Source organism: Ischnura elegans, chromosome 3, assembly GCF_921293095.1.
Source record: "Ischnura elegans chromosome 3, ioIscEleg1.1, whole genome shotgun sequence".
NCBI classification, from domain to species: Eukaryota; Metazoa; Arthropoda; class Insecta; order Odonata; family Coenagrionidae; genus Ischnura; species Ischnura elegans.
Genome location: NC_060248.1, coordinates 132,498,605 through 132,518,482, shown reverse-complemented (window position 1 = coordinate 132,518,482; position 19,878 = coordinate 132,498,605). Strand labels below are relative to the sequence as shown.

At 44.0% G+C, this 19,878-nt stretch overlaps 1 protein-coding gene across 1 annotated transcript in view; it reads right to left on the bottom strand.

Moving 5' to 3' along the window:
- LOC124155291 (LIM/homeobox protein Lhx1-like) overlaps window positions 1-19,878 on the bottom strand; it is a 192,202-nt gene that overhangs the window by 110,618 nt on the left and 61,706 nt on the right. The window contains exon 2 of the mRNA XM_046529009.1: window positions 9,407-9,639. Coding sequence (XP_046384965.1) covers window positions 9,407-9,639 — 233 coding nt within the window. The remainder of the gene's footprint in view (window positions 1-9,406; window positions 9,640-19,878) is intronic.

Sequence of the window (19,878 nt, the reverse complement as noted above, 5' to 3'; positions counted from 1 at the left end):
CAATAAAAGGCAACGAAAGGTTTTAAAGAAGAGAGGCCATCCCGGAAATGACAAAAGAGGAGGACAATGGCGAATATCTGTGAGGGGGGTGGTGCGGGGGGAGGGTGCGGTTACAATGGCACTGCGGGTGCGGTAATGGGCCAACTGTTGTCCTTCGCCTTCCACCCACCCTCCAACTCGCCCCATCCACACCCAACTTCTTCCGTGGAGTCAGCGACCGAAGCCCAGATGACCAACGACGCGAACTCGACGTCTTTGGATGCTGCGCAGTGGCGGATGCCATTCCTCCCAGAGTAACTGATAAACGATCATAGAAGATGCATATTTTCCCGAACGAATATGCACGAGAATTCTCTTTCCCACGGATGGAAAAGGTTTTAATTGTAAGGAACTCAGAAGTCGAGTCTCTCCAGTGAGCATCTTTTTTTTTGTTGACAGCTAATGTGTCCTAAAACCTTCCGCCACATTCCTGCCTTGCGGAGTAACGGATGTGCAGATGCAGATGATGGGAAAAGAGTCACGTAATGCACGATGCAACGGCGGCAAAACTTGATTTAATAAAATATGCAAAAGTTATTTCTTCTAAAGAAAGAGCAGGTGCTTTTCCGGTGAATTCACTACCCATAGACTCACAGCTGATTTAAAACTTATTTATAAGATTCTCAATTCCACCATCGACTGCCCTGCATTGCTCGCCTTTATCGATTTTTAAGTTCCACCCCGCCCTACCTGTTCTCATCCCCTAATCCGCATGCCCATTCCTAGACTTTCACTTACTAGAAGATCGTTTTTTTACCGCATTACTTCTGTGTTGAACTCACTCCCTCCACACATCGACCCCTTTGCACTTCCATTGAAATCCTTCATAGGCCTTTCCCTAACCTTATCTCTCACCGAAAAAGTCTGTACCTGCAGATTCTTGTGGTCCTTTTGTTTTTGTAAATGTAACTATTGTTTCCTACTTGTTATATTGCGTCTTCGTACTCTAATTTATGTATTGTTACCTGGCCATTAAAAAAGGAAACTATATGCTGCACGTGGTTCTCTATCTTCAAAATAAAAAATAAAATAAAAATAAAATAGGTATCCAAAAATATTTCTTCTGAAGAAAGAGTAGGTGCTTTTCCGGTGAATAGACGGAATGGAAATCTCTCTGCACTTCCTCCGGGTCACGAGGGGGAATGCTGCCGATAAGTATGTGCCGCTTGGCTATCGTCTTCAGGGCTGACATTCATGATGGTGATCACTATCAACAAGCAGACAACGGAGTATCCGCACTGAACACGGCGGCCGACGTCCTTCGCGACAAACGCGTCGGCAGCATTCCAGACGCGGAGGCAGCAGTACCTACTCTCTTTGAATAGGGTGGTCTCCTATTATTTTTTATTGCCTAAATCGTAAGCTTATTACTCACGGAGTAAGCATTTCACGCTTTTAAATTTTTAAATGACGATATCTATTTTTAGCGATTAAACGAAAAGTGAAAATTTTCAAGCACGCGAAAACGCGACGGCTAAGTATGAATGCTGGAAAAACCCCGTGTGACGTCATTCTGTTTCCCGCTGTCGCCGTGTGAGGTGACCTCGGGGCGAGGATTTGAGAGCTGCTACGATGCAGGCTGCTAGCAGGTAGCAGAGTACCCTACTAGCATGTAGCGCTTGGCTTAAATAAGGATTATTAATGACTTATCAAACTAAGGAAACTTTCCGACCATGGGCAGTTTTAATAGGTGATTATTAAGAGATGTTTCCCTGAGTTCTGTGCCTCATTGGTAATCTCAGACGATGTAAAACTCCTGACTACTGTTATAGCATCTGTGACGTCACATGGAGTGGCATCGCATGGGTGCCAATCTGGCCTTTTTCAAATGCTGTTAAAATTGACCATTGCCATTCGTCTAAACTGGGATTTCTAAAACCAAATGATTTGCAATATGAATACACTAATGGTGGGTAACGAATCGCAATCATTGCCTTTCGTTTTCTTTGATTAAGGAAACGACCCTATTGCGTGGAGTGACAAAATGCATCTCTGTCCTCAAAGCGATGACGCCAGAGGCGATCAGGAGAGCTCTCGCGCACGTCCAACGGACGGTCGGAAACGCCTTTCCATTTGTGTCGGATTGAGGGATTTATTTTCACGCATTCACTCGAGTGGATGATAGGTTTGTGAAGATGAAGAAGAGGGTGTGGTGTAGGGGGAGTGTGGTGTTTGGGGGAAGATGTTGGAGGGAAGGAAGCGTTTGCGGATCTGCAAGACTGCGCCAGCGAGTGAGTGAATGGCGTGTGTAAGCCGCCGCCGCCGCCGCTGTTTGCCGAATGCTCAAGTGGATTGGGTCAGGGGCGTGAGGCAGGGGCCTATTGGCGAGCGCCCGCGCCCCGTGTTTGCCGATCGGCCGGCGCAAACAGGGGTGGCATCTGCCGCCCCTGAGATAACACCCTCATTCCGCTACGCACTCACTTCCGACCAATTGGAGAAGAGAAGCCGCTCGGCCTGTTGATGAGCACCACACACATACACATATATGTATATTCGATCGTTGCGCGCATTTCTCTCTGTTTGCTGGCAATGAGTGGCCTCGGGGTGGAAGAATTGCATTAAAAGCACGCGTCACTCCTGCTCGACCCTCCTTTTTTCGTGACACATAATATACTCAAAACCTACGTTTACTCGCTAAGGGGTTCAATCCAAAGGTTAGTTCGTATTTGAGAGGGTAGAGCTCACCCCAAACTTAGCCGAAGGCGTTTGAATTTCACGCGCACTGAGTACAGGGGGATGAAGTTACTTTCCCTCGACAACCTCTCACTCCAAGGATTTTATTTCGGCGAGTCCGAAGGCCTCACCCGGGGTTTGAACTCGGGATCATTGGACAAGCAGACTTAGGCTCTACCCACTACGCAATCACGCTTCAATAAACCCTCGCAATTACACTGAAAACTTCAGAGCACACACATGTACCCCTCTGTTTCCAACATTGGCCTGTATCTCAAATTTGAAAATTTGACAACAGTATTTTCCCAAGGTAAAATTTTCATATTTAAGGCAAATTTTAAAAAGGTTTCACTCTGCTCGCCGTGAAAATTTCAAGATGACAGCGTAACGTTTTGTCAGCTTAAAGTATGCTACGAGGGGATTTCACGATAAAAGACGAGATACGGCCGGTCGAGAGTTAAAGATATGCGCGTCTTCTGAGGCAATGCCACCCCCACTGAATAACTCCTGTCAATAAACTTTCTGCGTAAAAAAATAAATACTTTCTGAGTATTCAAAACTTTGGCTACGGTACATTATATCAATCGATACTAAAAAGTAAAAAAAATAGTGGTTCAAAGAATACGGGCAATAAACTGATAAATTTTAATACTTAATAACGCTCTTGTGAGCTGCGTGAGCTGGCTGTTGCTCCATTTTGATGAAGCCAACGTGATGCGGATCAATGACAGCATTCATTAGGGTAACAACTCAGCAATAAACTAGGTGGCGAACCAATAAGTTACGGGGGAGTGACTCTTCTGCTTACTGAACTTGACTGAAAAACGACCGTAACTACCTCCACTTATGTACACTGGCCCATCTGGCTCAAACTCCAATTCTGACCTACATATACTAGCAGGATTGTCGGCTAAACTGTTGTCACCCGGCATCAAACAACACGGTGGAAACCCCAAAAAAAATATGACAGCATCCGCAGTCGGATTAAAACTTGGCGGCTCATGAATGCGCAGGACTCCAGCGAGTGGAGGGGAAAGTGGCAGTGGAAGGGGAATTTGGGAGGAGAGGGGAAGTGAGTCAAGCGCAGACACTGAATGCCGTCTAGTCCCAGTCAAAAGTGTCAATTTCAACCTACACTCCCACCCCTTATTCAAGATGGCCAAAAGCGACGCTCGCGCGGAGTTTTCAACGGACTGTACTCCTCACCGCAGACACCTTCGAAAGAACTTTATTCATCGCGAACCATAAGAGTCCCACTGCGCATTTTGACTACCCCTTATACCGTTCCTCCAGCTCTACAGCAGCGACCCACACCCTTGGGCGGGAAACGGAAGCAATGACAAAGGTAATCAGGGGGAGGGGAGGTGTGAAGCGATCCGGAGGCGATGAGTGTTATTTCAGATGGCCCGGGGCGGTTATGCACAACACCGAAAGGAGAGAGGAGACCCACTCGTGATTGCCAACACACTGCACAATGGGCGAGAGAGTAGCGGTCTCCATGATACTATTATTACAGCCCAAAAGGGAAGTCCAGCCCCCCCTGCCCTCCCCCTCCTCCTCAAGAACGCCGGCATTCTTCCACGAACAATTTCCCGCATTCTCCAAAGTGAGGAAAACGTCGTCTCTCCTCACTTCCAGATGGAATTCGCGCTTTGATGGAAAAACGCCCCTTTTCACCCACCGCGGCGCGAGTGTGGCCGTATGATTTTAATAAAACCAGTAATCCAGTGCCAGTTAAATCACAGTAAAATGAGGATTATATCGTACTTTCTCACAAAATGTATTGGATACTCGACGAAGCATATCTGAGCTTATCGTCACCACCGTCGTAGGTATACAAGCTGGAAAATAATAATACGAGTGTTCATGATTGTTAGAGATGATGCCATTGCTTAAAAAAAACCCAAAGAAGTCCAAATTTTCAAAATTTATTATTTGAATAAAAAACCACCGATTATATTCTAGCCTAGAAATAATTGGAGAAAAATCACACGGAAAAATCTTCCACGGAAAAGCGATAGTTATGACGTCATTTCTCTAATCGCGCTAGCAGGGAGAGACTGGTGATACAACCTGTGACCATGGTAACGATTGGAGAAATGACGTCATGGGAAAATAACGCATCACAGCCTGAAAGGATGAATTCGTATATGTTGACCACCAATTACTACATTTTGTTTCCTAAAAGTGGAGTCCATTTTTGTTCAAAGACATAAGTAGGTACATCAAAGCCTACGAACTGACTCCAGAAGTTCGGCAACGATGGGGGACATGGTGTCACTGGTAAACAGTACGTGCATGGCAAGCAAATTAATTTCTATTTCAGAAAGCTATATTTTCGTTACATTAATTGGCTCTACTTTTGTAAATTAACCAAGGACATCAATATTTGTAAACTTTTTAATATTTAAAAATATTAATCAGGTGATTTTTCCAGGACGATACCCCATCGACACTGCCATTCGGGCTCATAATTTCCATCAGGCATAATATCCTGAATCGCCACTGAGTCTTACAGGAAATTCCGTCCGAGGCTCATCGCTAGTTACTCCTCGATTAGGTCCTGTGAATTGGTTTGATTTCCACCCAGACAAGGACATCTACGAGTCTGAACTTGCGACGCGCCTAAGATACGTCTTCCAAAATCCAAAAGCGACCTTCAAGTCGTGGGAAACGGTGCCATAAGATTGGGGCAAGAGCTAAAGCGATGATCCGGCCCCTGTATAGCAAACGCACCACCGAGGTCGGACCGCATTGGTGGCGCAGAATGCAAAGCAGACAGGATGGGAGAGAGAAGAAAAACATTCGCAGTGGCAAAGAGATCCACCCCTGAGAGGGCAGCGGCGCAGATAAAAGCACTCCCTCTAGGAGGGTGAGAGAGAAATAGATAGCGCTTCAACTGGTGGAGAGGACAAACGTTTGCGATTCACAGGAGGGTGACATGATCCCTTCCCGAGAACACCAATCCCTCCGCAACAGTCAGAGTTCGGACGAACACCCATTCGAGAGCTTACCCCACTGCCCCCAATCACTCACACATCCCACAGGCGCACACTTTTATCCCCAAACTGCCCAACACACAGTCTTCGTATTTCCCGAGTGTCCACCACGTAGATTTCGTGACGCTTTAATCCGAAATTCCCAAGTTCCATAAAACTCGGAAGTTCGCCAATAATAGAAGGTAGTGAAGGAGAACGTATAAACAAAGCAAAATATGAGTTCAATGTCACTATCGATATGCCACAGACAATTCGGGGCAAGAACGCCATGATTTTATGACACATTTATTGTTTAATTCCTCAATTTCAGAATATAATATATTTAATCATAAAAAATAACTGAAGGGTCGGATACAGAAAAGTGTCCGCAATTTTCCAGACCGATGAAGAGAATTAAATAACGCTTCGAAATTTTCCAGTGTTTACATTTACTATTCACTTGGAAGGATTCGGAGGTTTTACTTCACGTTTCCGAAGGAGCTACTATCGAAAGTTTATTCTTTGACAAGCTACAAGAAAAAGTTAAACGGTCTGACAGGATATTATCGGGTTGCCGTTTATCTTAACTATGTGCGCTTGAGAGGAGGTGAAGTGTGCTGTAAGGGAAGGAGAGGAACGGCCAACTTCTACCCAGTGACCCCTCCCCTCACTACGCCACCCTCATGGATAACAAACAAATGATAAACGACTACTTGGAGGCCGACGCTTGAAAATGACGACGTAAATGTTCGAAAACCAGCCGATGTACAGTTTGGAGCATTGGAGTGAGTGTATTTTTTATTCTTTTCGTCATAATGATATTACACAATGTTAACTTGTTGATAATATGGCTTTGTTTTCCACGCTGCCGATTGATATTTATCTTACCTAATATACATATTTACAGGAGATAATCCAAAATCTGTTAAGGGCGTGCGGAAAGTACAACACCGATTTTAAACGAATTAATCTAGGAACCCCTATCGACTCTTAAACTACGCCCTTTGCTTAGATTGCCTGAGCAATTAACAATAAGACAATTTCATAATGTCACGGAGAAAATTATATAAGAACCCCAATATATTTCCAAGCCCAACGTAAACGATCAATTAAGAAAGGCATTTTGCCGTGCGGATTGGTATAAGAATTCGTTTTTCTCCCGATAATAATAAAGGACTTTTATACGTACTTGGCGGAACTTAGCTCACTTGAAAAGGCTGGACTCCTAACACTACTTATAATTTGAGGAGAATAATCACTCATTCGAATCTACATAAAACACAATTTTTTCCATATTTTGATGATTTTCATTATATTCCTTGACTTTACGCAAACAGCTTTACAGATTTTTCAGAAGAGTGACCACGAAAAGTCATTTTTAGTGATAAGGAATCGAATCATGGTTACCTTTCAATCGTGCAAACTGCAAATTTGTAATATGTCGTAGATAGATCATACCTACACTACTTTTATCATTTCCTTTCCCAATGCGAAATGGATGTCTTCCTATGTAGTCTGAAGAACCGCATCGGTAAACGACAGTAAAATTTTCTTTGCGAGAGACGAACAACTTGGGTATTAAAAAATAATGGACGCTGAATGTCCGAATGATTTCGTCGGTGGGTTACGCAGGAGGAGGAGCACCACAGGCTGATTCGGCCACAGCCACTACCCCTTCCTCCCCATTCTTACTCCCCTAAAAACTACCCCTCTTTCCGATGCGGCCCCCAGCACACCGCAGGGGCGGCTCTCTCTCCTCCAGGGCCCGGTGGGCCATGAAATTCGGGCCCAAACACATCCAGGGGCGGATGTATTTTTCTTGACGCCGCAGCCGTGTAATATCATTCCCATTAAGATTAAGCCGGATTAACGAAAGCTCTGGATCTTCTATTTATTTCCCTTCGCTTCGTCCCTTGGAAAGTCCCTGTCGTTCCTAATCCCTTCCCATCCCTCCACGTCTCGAAGCGCTCCCAGCCAATGGCAGGGAGGAAAAGAGCAACCCTGGCTCTCCTCCATACCCTGTACACACGACGTGCACTCTGCACTGGAACCAATGTATTTTTTAAGGAGCACGGTTCACGCTCGAAGCTCTAGATCCAACTAGGACGCAGTTGCGGCACAAAAACTTGTCTTCAAATCATGCGCACGCTAAGGAGGTACAATTTTGAGAAATTTCATAGATAATACAAAACACACACGCAGGGATATTTGAACCATCTTTGAACAAAATTCATATAATTTCGTTTTTTTCCGGCGAACAATTGAATTAAAGATTTCTCGGGTTATGCACCGGGTCAGGGCCTCCAGATTTCCTTCCAACGTTTCGACAAGCAACTCGCCCATCGTCTTCAGGGATTCATGAATACAATACCATTTCCACCAAGTCTCGGGGTATGCATACAAATATATATCATGATATGTTATTTACCAATATCACGAAAATTTAAGACTCTCCGAGATTATTTTACAAAGCTCATTCAATTTAATAATACCAAGGCCGTAAGTACCCTAGATTATATTTAATTAATTGTATACTAAGTATTTAATAGTTGAGTGTAACAAAAAGTAATTTACACACCTGCATGGGTAGCATGTCATGCCATTATCGAGGTATGCCGTCATTGCATTTAAAGCAGCGTAAAGTTTTCCAAAAATTTCCACCACTTCGTCGATAAAATATGCGACAGCATCTTCAAAATTATTTTTTGGAGTAACTCGCCGATTCTCTCCATTAAAACCAAGAATGCACCTACCTTCAATTGCATTCAAAATTAATGTGACGATTAATTTGTAACGAATTTCAACAAATACCAGTTTTACGTTATAATCCACGTTTGTCATATCACCATATGATATTTTCCAATATTACGAATTTTTAAGGTTCTCCCAAATTTTCTCTCAAGGTTACCAAGGCTTTTGCATTAAAGGCCTATCTCGCTATCAACACAGTCTTTCGCATCTACATGCAGTCACGAATGTAGCGTACTTCTTTGATGCAACAAATCCTTCTGAGTGGTCTATATTTATCATTTTTACAAACTTGCCGCAGAGTGCCAAATGAGGCAGGTTAGAAGGGATCAGAGGGATGAGGGAGGCGATGAGGGGTTGGTGATCGTCAGACAATTTTTGATTGCCGCTCAACGCTATGAAATTGCCTACTCACGTGGTTTCAATTCAGACAGAATATTCATTGTTAAGAAATGATCAATATCCGACAGCTCCTTATTCAGATTTTACTTACTCGAAAAGCGCCATTTCAAGTAGCACTCACAATTCCTTGAACATATTTCGATTGTTTGCCGAGAAAGGAGGGATAAATGCAATAAATTCCTGACTTAAAAGTAAAATACCTGGAATTTCCCTCGTTCATCCCGGATTTAAAGATACTTCCAGTAGACAGGTGGTGCGTTCAAGTATTTAATTAAGATTTTAAAGATTCGGTGGTGACTGATGCTTAATATTTTTTTTCTAAATCCACCGATCAATAGCTCATCTTAAATTTTACACCCACGTCAAGTGCCCAACGGTGCAAACCTTGTTTTACATAGTTTAACCGTGGAGCAGAATCGCATTGACCTCAACCCAAGAATTAAAGTTACTGCCGTCACAGTGTACATTATGTATGTGTGTCAATGGTGAGGGTATGTGAAGGAGTACACACTCTTTTCATAGATGTGTGTGTGTGAGTGGCCCGGCGTGGATGGCATGAGACCCACCTTGTCCGCTGACTACTCCTGCGCCCGGGATTGGTCCTTTGCCGCTTATGTAGTCCTCCTTGCAGATGAACTTGTTGTCGTCGAGGACGTACAGCTCCTCTCCCGTGGACAGTTGCTTGCGGCACACGAGGCACGTGAAGCAGTTGAGGTGGAACACCTTATCCCGCGCTTTGCGCACCAGGTCGTTGGGCGAGATACCCTGCGCGCACCCACCGCACTTGGTGCCGTACCGCCTGCAATGGAAAACAAAACACTAACGTCAACAAACGGCGCGCTCATACGTGGCTGCTGCGTTTCATGTCTACACTCTCGGATATCTGTGAAAATAGGGCGACTCTGGTGGAGGTGTGCAAAACGAAGGCGAGTGGAAAGGATAAAATGGAAGACATTTGTTTCCAAATTATAAAATCGATATTTGATATTTTAAGACTCAAGGAAGGTATCCGTCGATTAATCAGATATTACATGGCCTCGCCGAACTCTACTCAACTGAATGCTGATGGTCGTAACCCAAATGAAGCCAAGAAATTGTGCATATAGTCAACTTGAAAAGGATCTTATAAAATTACACTCTATTTGAAAGCGTGTCCCAATCTCGCAACTTAGATATTTTATTCTCAGCTCATATAATTTTGACGACAAATAAAAGAAATACTTGGGTCTCAAGCAACAATTTTCGCACCTCAAAACGCACTTCCTTTGCTATCGAATTTCCCACATTTTTACTTTTAAAATGTTTTTCATGGGTGTCGGGATGCTTGGAGATCCCGGACGAGATTCAACTGCTCCCGTTTGATAAGTATTTCATTAATTTGCGTTGAATGTATGGCCTTCATTAGTGATGCTTCTTGATAGCAGAGCACGTCACCAGCAGAAAGAATGCCAGTAATCCACAGGAGCAGGTATCGCAAACATTACAGGTAAACATCTGCAGTTTGGGGAAGGGGATTGGAAGGAATGGTGATAAGGATGTAGAAGGAAATGATGTTGCAGATGATAACTGGCAATCGCTTCACACTGAACAGTCTTCAGTATGAAGTGAAAAACTAGCTGCTAGCAGTGAACAGCCTCCAAGCACCTCTTGACAGTGGGCTAAAATTTCTAGCGCTCAAATCACAGCTAAGGATCTTGGCATTCTCATCCGACACCATTGAGTCTAGAACATATTACTGATACGTTCTGGACTCGAGAGAGGTAAAGGAACTTCCTTACCAAAGCTAGAAAAGAGCGAATTCCTCACCTGGGACACTAATGAGGAAGAATTCGTGAAAAAAGTGTCCGTGATGCGAGTACCTCAAGAGGATTCAAGAGAGCACTATACAGCTTGATCATCATTTTCCGTTTCATTTTTTTCTTCAAATTCAGGCTTACATGTCACGTCTACTTTTCACAGGGAAAGCTTGTCAGCCAAAACTTAGTGAGAGCCAATGTATTATTTTTGAGAGGCTTGTAAATTCTGCGATAAGCGAAGCACGAACACGTTTAGTGATTAGACGAAAACACGTGTAGTGAGCTACTTCTCCGGCCTAGTCACGAACTCTAAACCGGTTGGGGGCATTGACATCGGTGTAAGCGTTGCGTGATATTTACGCGTCCAGTTTTCGTTCATCTTCTCCAGTCGACTCCTATCGGCCGTCAAGTGCGGCAAAAAAAAACAGGCCAACATATATTAGTCCGGGTTTCCAAACGACACGCTGGAATGCTACTTTTAATGAACTTGCGGTATGAAGCATGCTTGGGAATTAGGAAGTTCATCATCATATCTCACTATTTACATCGTGTTATCAAATTCATATGAGCACGAAAGCAGATGGAACCCCGAACCTTAATTCAAGCCTACGCCACAATGCTAACGAAAAGTCTACCTTCACTATAACCGAATAAATCATAAGCGCATGAACTGTTACGAATATCGCCATATTTTTTATCTTTAAGGACGTAAAAATTATTCTCATTAGCGCTAAACTTAAAATCCGATGGTGCCACGAAAGCATTCATACTTTTTTTGCGATTTAATTTCTCTTCGAATAGGAATGTGTTTAGCACCGTCGGAAAAAGATAATGCGCGGTTAAAAACTACAGCAAACTATCAAACGATCTCGGAGCGACGTGAGCATTCCAAAGCAAACCTACACAGATCGCCTGATTAAACAACACGAACTGAAAATATGGATGTATGAAAAGAAAACCTGATAAAATCTGTTGGCTCGCAATCGCAAGCAAGATGTTACATTTATGGTTACGTACTTGGCATTTTAGAACCAACGACTTTAGCATCCCCTGCCACTCATCAGTTGAGCCAACTTTCGATGTACTGTGTAGGTGTTAATGCAATGTCCTCTGATCTTGGTCTTTCGGTTAGAGTGAACAGTGCAATCAGGCCTTTGCGTATACCATAACATGAATAGTAAATCAAATTGAACTGAGTTCGATTGGTAAACTAACCGTTTACTGATCTGTACATCAAATTAAACCAAAAAGTAAATCCTTGAAATCATAAAATTTAAAAGACAATGATAACATTAAAAATGAATTTCTCCAAACGACAGCTGAATGCCGACTAACTCAGCCAAGTGTAAACACTTTATTCAATGCCATTGTATGAATTTTTTATTCCTATTTGTGATAGTAGGAATTATTGTAATTGGTAATTTGGCTAATTGTAAACATGTATTATAAATTATATTTTTGGTATCATCTTACTATTGTTCTCATTAAAAAATAAGCAGCTATGCGTTCTGGGGATGTAGCCTCTACTTAGATTTTTCTAAACTCCGCATGAAGCTTCCCATATTTTTGTACGCGAACTCTGCGCATGGTGAACATTATTTTTTTATTGGGAGTGATAGACAATTATAATGACGAAAAGACTGGGAGGTCGCGGGCTGTGCCGGGTCACGTGATTTAGGGGATTTCCCATATTGGCCGTATGCGTCCGTAAGTCGACGATCGCCCTTTCCACTGAGGAGCGTCCTTCATGTCCCGAGGCCCTTCCGATAGTGAACTAACTGATCATCGCCGCCTCGAGAGGTTCTAGATGCGCGCAGCGGGCGGTGGAGCGGCGCTGCTGTGGAGGATCAGGCCCCACTCTCGCAACGGGAGAGCAGAGGAGAGCTGGCTGATCACGACGCGGAGCCCAGAGAACGTGAGTGGGCCGCAATTAAGAGCAGCAATTGGGATTTTAGAAAACTCGACTCCAATTTCCGCTCCTGGAAGACGGAATTGAAGATAGGATTATTACCTCGTTCGCGGCGGAATTACTGCGCGGTTGCCGGAACACTTTGAAGGGATGGTGCGCCTCCCTTTTTTCGTTCCCGAATCCATATAATGATTTCGCTCGCGCACGACTGGGGCGGGCCTAAAATGTTTTCGGTTGGTATTCCTTGTGACCACCCAAGAGGTCGCTGAGTGACCCCTGGCCAACAGCAGACGGACCACTCGGTAGAGAGATGGGTGCATTCTCGAAATATTGAAGTGCTCTGTGGTAACAACAAAAATCTCTGTATACACCATAACCACGGAAAGTGGATTATTATGCGCTGGTGTGAGGTGCTCAACTATTTGTGGGCTATAAGAAGAAATCGCGCCCCTCCCAACGCAGGCCAACTCTCTCGAATTGAGGCCTCGTTCCAATCCTTACGTACCCAGACCATCTATTAAGGTCGGCATAAGCCACGGGAGTACGGTCACGGCTGGACGATCGGCGAGATTGGCCTCTATTGGGACCAACCGCATATTGCGCACATTACCCCTTATTATCCTAAGGTAAAACATTTCGTACATGGCATTCCCAAATAAGATGCCCATACCCCGTTTCAGAGCGTATGATACCGCTTGATCATTAACGTTCATAGCAACCGAAGAAAATTCGAGCGCATTTTTTTCTTATTGAGATAACACACCGCGCAATGCTGCTTCTACCTCGGCATTGCAAATGGGTAGCCGGTGAGGAAATCCCACGACGTGCTCTAGTACAGGTAAGACCACTGCCACGGCGTGGAATTACAGTAATCGCATAAAGCCACTGCTTATGTTCGTTGCTGTTGTTGTCGTTGTTCGCTAAACATGGAAGGGAAGTGATGTAGCAACATCAAGGCAAAAACCTTAGGGTTGTCTTAAGCTCTAAGCCTCCTCATTTGCACTGCCTGACTTGATGGACTTCAGGAGCATAACATCCACCACAATGAACCTCCATAAAATTGGAACTCCGAGGAAACTGTGCAGCGTTTTTTCGTCGTTTTAGGCGTTGTCAGGAAAGCCAAAGGTCAGTACCTACCTATATTGCCCATGGAGAAATTAAAATGCTCCACCGATCTTATCGCATATTTTTTCGTGTCTCATTACGTGTTTTAAATAACGTTATTATTTTAGCATTTTCAGATAATACATCCATTTTAACGCCCACCTGTATACCAGATATGTAAGTTCTGAGAAAATGCTGAGACAAAAATTTCAGATTTTAGACTACAGGTCAAAAGGGTTCAGTTCGCAATCAAAGGTTACGAATAAAGTCAAGTCGATCCAAAGAATATCTTGTATGATGTTGGGCACGATATGGTGGAAGTTCTTAATATTATTCAAATAAGACATTGCAATAATTCCACTGAGTTTTCGATCTAAAGAGATGCATCCTCTCAAATAAATTCCTATAGATATTCGTTCGGCAAAATATGTCTTCTAATTCATCGTTTCTGAAGGTCCTAGAACTGTAGGAACTTCCCAATTTGACGTTGTACTCGTCACTCTGAAATAAATCTATTCTCAATTATTAAACTGGGAGTCCGAGAGCGTTTCCATGGCGATGTAGCTCCCTTCTCGCATGACAACGTGCACTGCGAGCGAGAGAAAGAGAATCGTGCGCTTTCGGTCGGTCACTGGGACCAGCCACGGTTGAAATATGGGGGGGGGGGGCGCGAGTACAAGCACGCCCCCCCAACCCCCCATCGAAGCACAGAGATGGAGAGTCATTCTCTTGGGACGCGGAAGTCGTCAGCCACTGCCGCAATTACGTCCTCCTTTGTTCTCCCATGCGACGGCGGTGCTGCCGCCTGCCGCCGACAATCCCAATCAGTCACGCCCCCCACCACCACAGAGCACAGTGCCTGCATCCAGGGCGGGAGGGACACGAGGGAAGAAGAGACAGCGGTGGTAGTGAGTGTGTACTCATCCATGCCGTAATTTGCAGCCGCGTGCGAGTGCTTAGCTGGAGAGCGATCGTAATTTGCGAGACAAGATTGGAAAAGAGACCGAAACGCGAATAGCGGTGAACGCGGTCCACTTGCTCAGGATAAGTATGCGACACGAGCACAATTAAGAAAGGGATCAAAAGATACATGACTACTCTGAAGAATGATTTACTTCGCGGCCTTCATCCGCAAGTCTTGTTCACAACTTTACTCGACTTTGTGTAACTGAGGAGTTGAAAACTCTGTCCATTGAAAGACATTAAAATATCGCTGGCCGTCTAAAATCGATCTCAAGATTAATTAGCGGTTTGTTCTGTGATTGAATGACATGCATTAATTGGTCTGGTTCATAATAAGTCAAGCTCATCATCATCATCATCATCACTGGTCAACAATCCTAAGATTGGTTTAACGCAGCTCTCCACTCAGTTCTCCTATCAGCTAATCTTTTCACACCTACGTATTTCTTCTCGTTCACATCCTTCTTTACCAGTTCCATATACATATTTCATTCGAGGTCTTCCTTTAACGTTCTTGCCATCCACTTATCCCTCGACGATTGTCTTCATCAGGCCATCATGTCTCAAGATGTGGCCTATAAGGTTGTTCCGTCTTCTTGTTAAGGTTTTCATGAGGCTTCTCCTCTCTCCTACTCTTCTTAGGACTTCTTCGTTACTAACTCGGTCGATCCATTTGATCTTCATCATTCTTCTGTAGCACCACATTTCGAAGGCCTCTATCCTTGCTTTCTCCGCTTCGGTCATTGTCCATGCCTCACTTCCGTATAGGAGCATACTCCAAATGTAGGTTCTTATGAATTGTTTCTTTACTTCCATATTTATGTTTCCCGCTGTAAGCAGGTCTTTCTTTTGGAGGAATGCTCTCTTTGCCTGGGCTATTTTGCTGATAACTTCTTTCTTGCTTCTCGCGTCACTATTTATCTTGCTTCCCAAATAACCGCCTCATCCACCTCTATCAGTTTTTGCTTCCCTATTTTAATGTTAGAAATCGCTAAGAAATAAACGATTTCTCATTCTGAAATTTTTATGGCTATCGCCACTATCGTTTCATTGCATTGATGCAAACGAACAGCAACTTCCAACTCTAACAGGTTCTATACAATTATGCTTCCATATATATTTAAAAGTACGCACTTAGGAATACCAAAAGCATTGATTAATATGATAATAAGAAGTAATCCACCGGTTTAGATGGGGATTAAATATTTGTTAATCACCCCAACTGCCCAGTATCCCTCAATTGTAATTATCTCTTCAATTCCAATGAAGTCCTCTCCCCTTCCTTTAACCTACACGTCTCATTCTCTCCCTCCCGCACGCCAAATATTCTCCCTTTCCACACAGTTTATAATATTTCATCACCAAATGAATGCCACCTCCCCAAGTCTCATCTGAATCTCGTCTGGATGTATCTTCTCCACTCCCATCACCTCTAGCACTTACAACTATTGACATCGATAAGAGCCAATTTTAAATTCGTCAAAACGGGAGAAGAGTAGTCTTATTCTTGAAATTATCCAGCCGACAGTCGTCGCCACCATTCCGTTCCAGAGATAATACATGAGTGTTTAGGCGGCAGTTCATTTGGATGACCGAGTTTTAAAGTTGCGGAGCATCAGGGGAGAGATTGTAGTGAGTGAGGGTTAGTCATGGTTTTTGATGAGCGCCCGAAGGCGGAGAGCGGAGGAGAGGAGCGGTGGCAGGCCATGCGGAGGAGAGCGGCGGAGCGAGAGAAGCACAGGGACGAGAGGTGGTCGAAGGAGACGGATGAGCCATTTGGAATTGCGGGCCCACTCAAAGTAATCACTCACTCATCGTTACTCCAGTATCCAAGTGATTACTTGAGATTATCAAATGACTAGAACAGAAGTCACGGGGTACTACACGAGTACCCCGTGACTTCATTAATGCTTAAATGCTTCAATGAAAATAATAACGATTCAGCGAATACCAAATCCTTAACATTCTCAAATTCTGAAGTCAATACCTATGAATATAAATATTTAAACTTCTAGACCCGCGAGCACCATAATGTTACCACGTTGAATGCACAAGTTTGGAACTCGGTCGCTATGGTAATTTTCCGAATTTAAAGGAATCTTCCGAAGCGCCATTGAGATGAACTGGCGAACTAAGCGGAGCAGATTCTATACTGAAGCACCAAGGTTTCATTAATTTTTTTGTATGTAATAGTTGTGCATGATATCGACGAATGATTCATGTAGAGTCTACCCAGAAAATATAATTCATTAAGTTAGATTAATTTGGCGAATTTGATATTTTTGGCGAATGATCGTTGCTGTTTTGAAATGTATTCGGACGATGACGAAAAGGTGAGCGCGTCTCCAAGAACTGAGGGAGCTGAGCAAGAAGCCAACTGAGCCGTGGCCACATTGTTCTCCATCCGTTTGAGTCCCAATTTCGAGGAAGGACGGCGGGCCACGTAAACACTCTGTGGCCATTTTCCTCGCCCCCTACTCAATGGAGGCTAAATTACAGGACGGCAGCGGGTCACGTTGCGGCGGAAGGCGACGTGATTGCTGAGGGCCACCGCCCTCGCCCTCCACTCCGCCTAGAAGCACTTCACTGCACTTCACTTCACTTCACCATGAGCAGATCTCTACTCTGCAACTGCCGAACACCGTCAAAGATACCACCACCCATGTCACCATCGAGGACTATGCACGCGGACACTACGCGAATTGTCACCCTCGGCGCATTGAAATGAGTTTGCAACAGCTGCAACTCGAGTCGCTGACGGGAAAACCAATCTGAATTTCATGGAGATATGTGCTGCAATAAAAGCTGCTAACCGACACTTAACATTCCTGATGGTGTGATCTATCAAATTCATTACTTTTTCAATGCTATTCCTCGAGATAACATATTTATACTCAATTGTGATTAATGGGAGTTAATGGATCGCTTTGCACTCATCGCCGCTCTGCGGACATTTTTGAAACCCGATTATAATGCCAGCGTTCAAAGTGGCGAGAACATAAACCAAGCCTCTCGGAGACAGAAGAGGGAGCTCCTTGATGTGGGTGTTGCCATGGGTTACAGAATGATCCGTCAGACTAACGATCCGAATATTGTTAGCGTATTTTCTCATCTCAGTCCTTGCATCAGCCAATATTTGAGTCCTTACACAGTTGAAACTATGGATTCCAAAACAGAACGCCAGCATTTCATAGTTATATGGGAGGGAGAGAGTTGAAGAAGAGACGGTTCAGTTCAGCGAAGTTGTTCCTTCGCTAATTTGTGGCAATTTTCCCGGCGAATCAAATGGAAGAAATCTTATTATTAATTAAAAAACTCAATATTTACATTTCCGACGAAGCCATACTCCTTGACTTTCCAGTTTTTTTCCTAAATGAATAGCTACAATGAAAAGGGGAAATCATAGCACTAGAAAACGGAGGATTGGCCTCAATTGGCCGTATGATACTCCGTATTTCTCCGCAAATCAACAAAGTGTTTAACCTTTACAAGGTAGACGAGAAGTGGCAGATATTGTGCGGCCAATTTTGCTTTTTCTTTAAATTCTAAATTGCAAATATGCACTGCAGAACGCCTCCGACGGGATTCGAACACGGGGCTGTGGAGTGAGCTGGGGCGACCCATCCACCTTGGGATGGCGCCATCTGGCGGCTGTCTGTTCTCCGAACTCTCACCGGTAGGAGCGATCAGCAGCAGGAGAGAGGGGTGTGGGGGGCAACCCTTTCATCACCCCCGCCACACAACCACTGTCATTATCCTCATTACCGCCGCCGAAGAGTAGCGCCTCAATCGCCGCACCCCCACCAAAGAAGCCTTTCTCCTCGATTCCCCATCTCCCTGGCGGCGAACACAGAACCATGGGCTGCTGAGAGCAAGGACCTGGCTTCGACTTTGTCCCGTAACGTCCAACCACCCCCTTTAAACGTTACTTAAGGAATAAACGACGAAAAATAAGCGCAAATAAATGTCAGAGATCAGCCATCATCATCTCTTGATCATGGATAAAAGTTATTTCTTGAATGTACGAATGTTTTGCAATTCTGGCCAACGCAACTGATGGTTTAAGTAAGAAACAGCGATTGGAAAATTAAGTCCACTCCGTACTTTCTACGCTGAACATTTATCAACACAGGCCATGGTTGCGATACAGTTACTACATTACCAAGGCAACGATATAACAGCATCGAAACCATGGTCAGAGTCATTGAATGTTCATTGTGGAAGTGAATTTTACGTCGCCGTGCCGTGGTTCAACAAAGTGAAGACGGAAACCTAATCGGGAGAAATGGAAAATATTCCACTGAATGTTAAAATTTGCGCTCCCTCATTCGAGCTAAAATTTCATTTCCCACCGATAAGTCTCGTATTCCATACATGCCTTGATACTTCACATTTTAAGTCTGTCAGTGCAACGATTGCTCACAGATATTGATCACATTAACTTTTATCTAACTCCCAAATGGTTGTGCACGTTTTTAATACAGGCAACCAAGTCAATTGAACGACTGATTTGACTGGTCATTTATACTTGCACTAGCTCCTTGAGCCCATTACTTCCCACTGCAGCAACGTATCACTTGGACTTTTTCCACGCTAACAATTGGAGAGATCCAGGTGGACGATCCGCCATATCCAGAGGCATGCGAATCATTAAATACTAAACTCCGCCATCTGGGAGCGGGAAGGAAAAGAATGAAGGTCGGAAAATGAGGAAGAGTCTTCGCTGTGTTACACTTCGGCACTCCATCCGTGAAATTCGAGACTAGACTTCGCCCTTTGACGAGTGGCGAACGTTAATTTAGCCCACGAAGGGTTGGCCTCATCTCAGCACACGCGTCTCGATGTCCAGCGATAGACGAAGGGCGAAGAATAGAGGAAGTGCGTGATAGGGTCGGGTCATGGAAAAACGCAGCGAAAAATGAAATCAAGTACTATCGAAAAACGATTTTCACATTCGACGGTGGCGTTTAAAGGACAGCATAAACGCACGCTGGGCGCCACCTACTTATCACTCTCCCGCTAAGTTTTCATTATTAAGGAGTAATGGCAAACCGACGTATTTTGAAACGCGTTGCACTTCAGTAGAGCTGTTCCTTCGAAAAATAGAAATCTTGTCAGGAGCATATTTTTCTATAATCGATGACATTTTTATCTCACGTGAATGAAAGCTAATTCTGACGCTAAAGCTAAAATATTCTGACGATGCGCTCTCGAAAAATGACCACAGAATTCCAAATTGATTAAACTTCGTGTTAATTTCACCGCT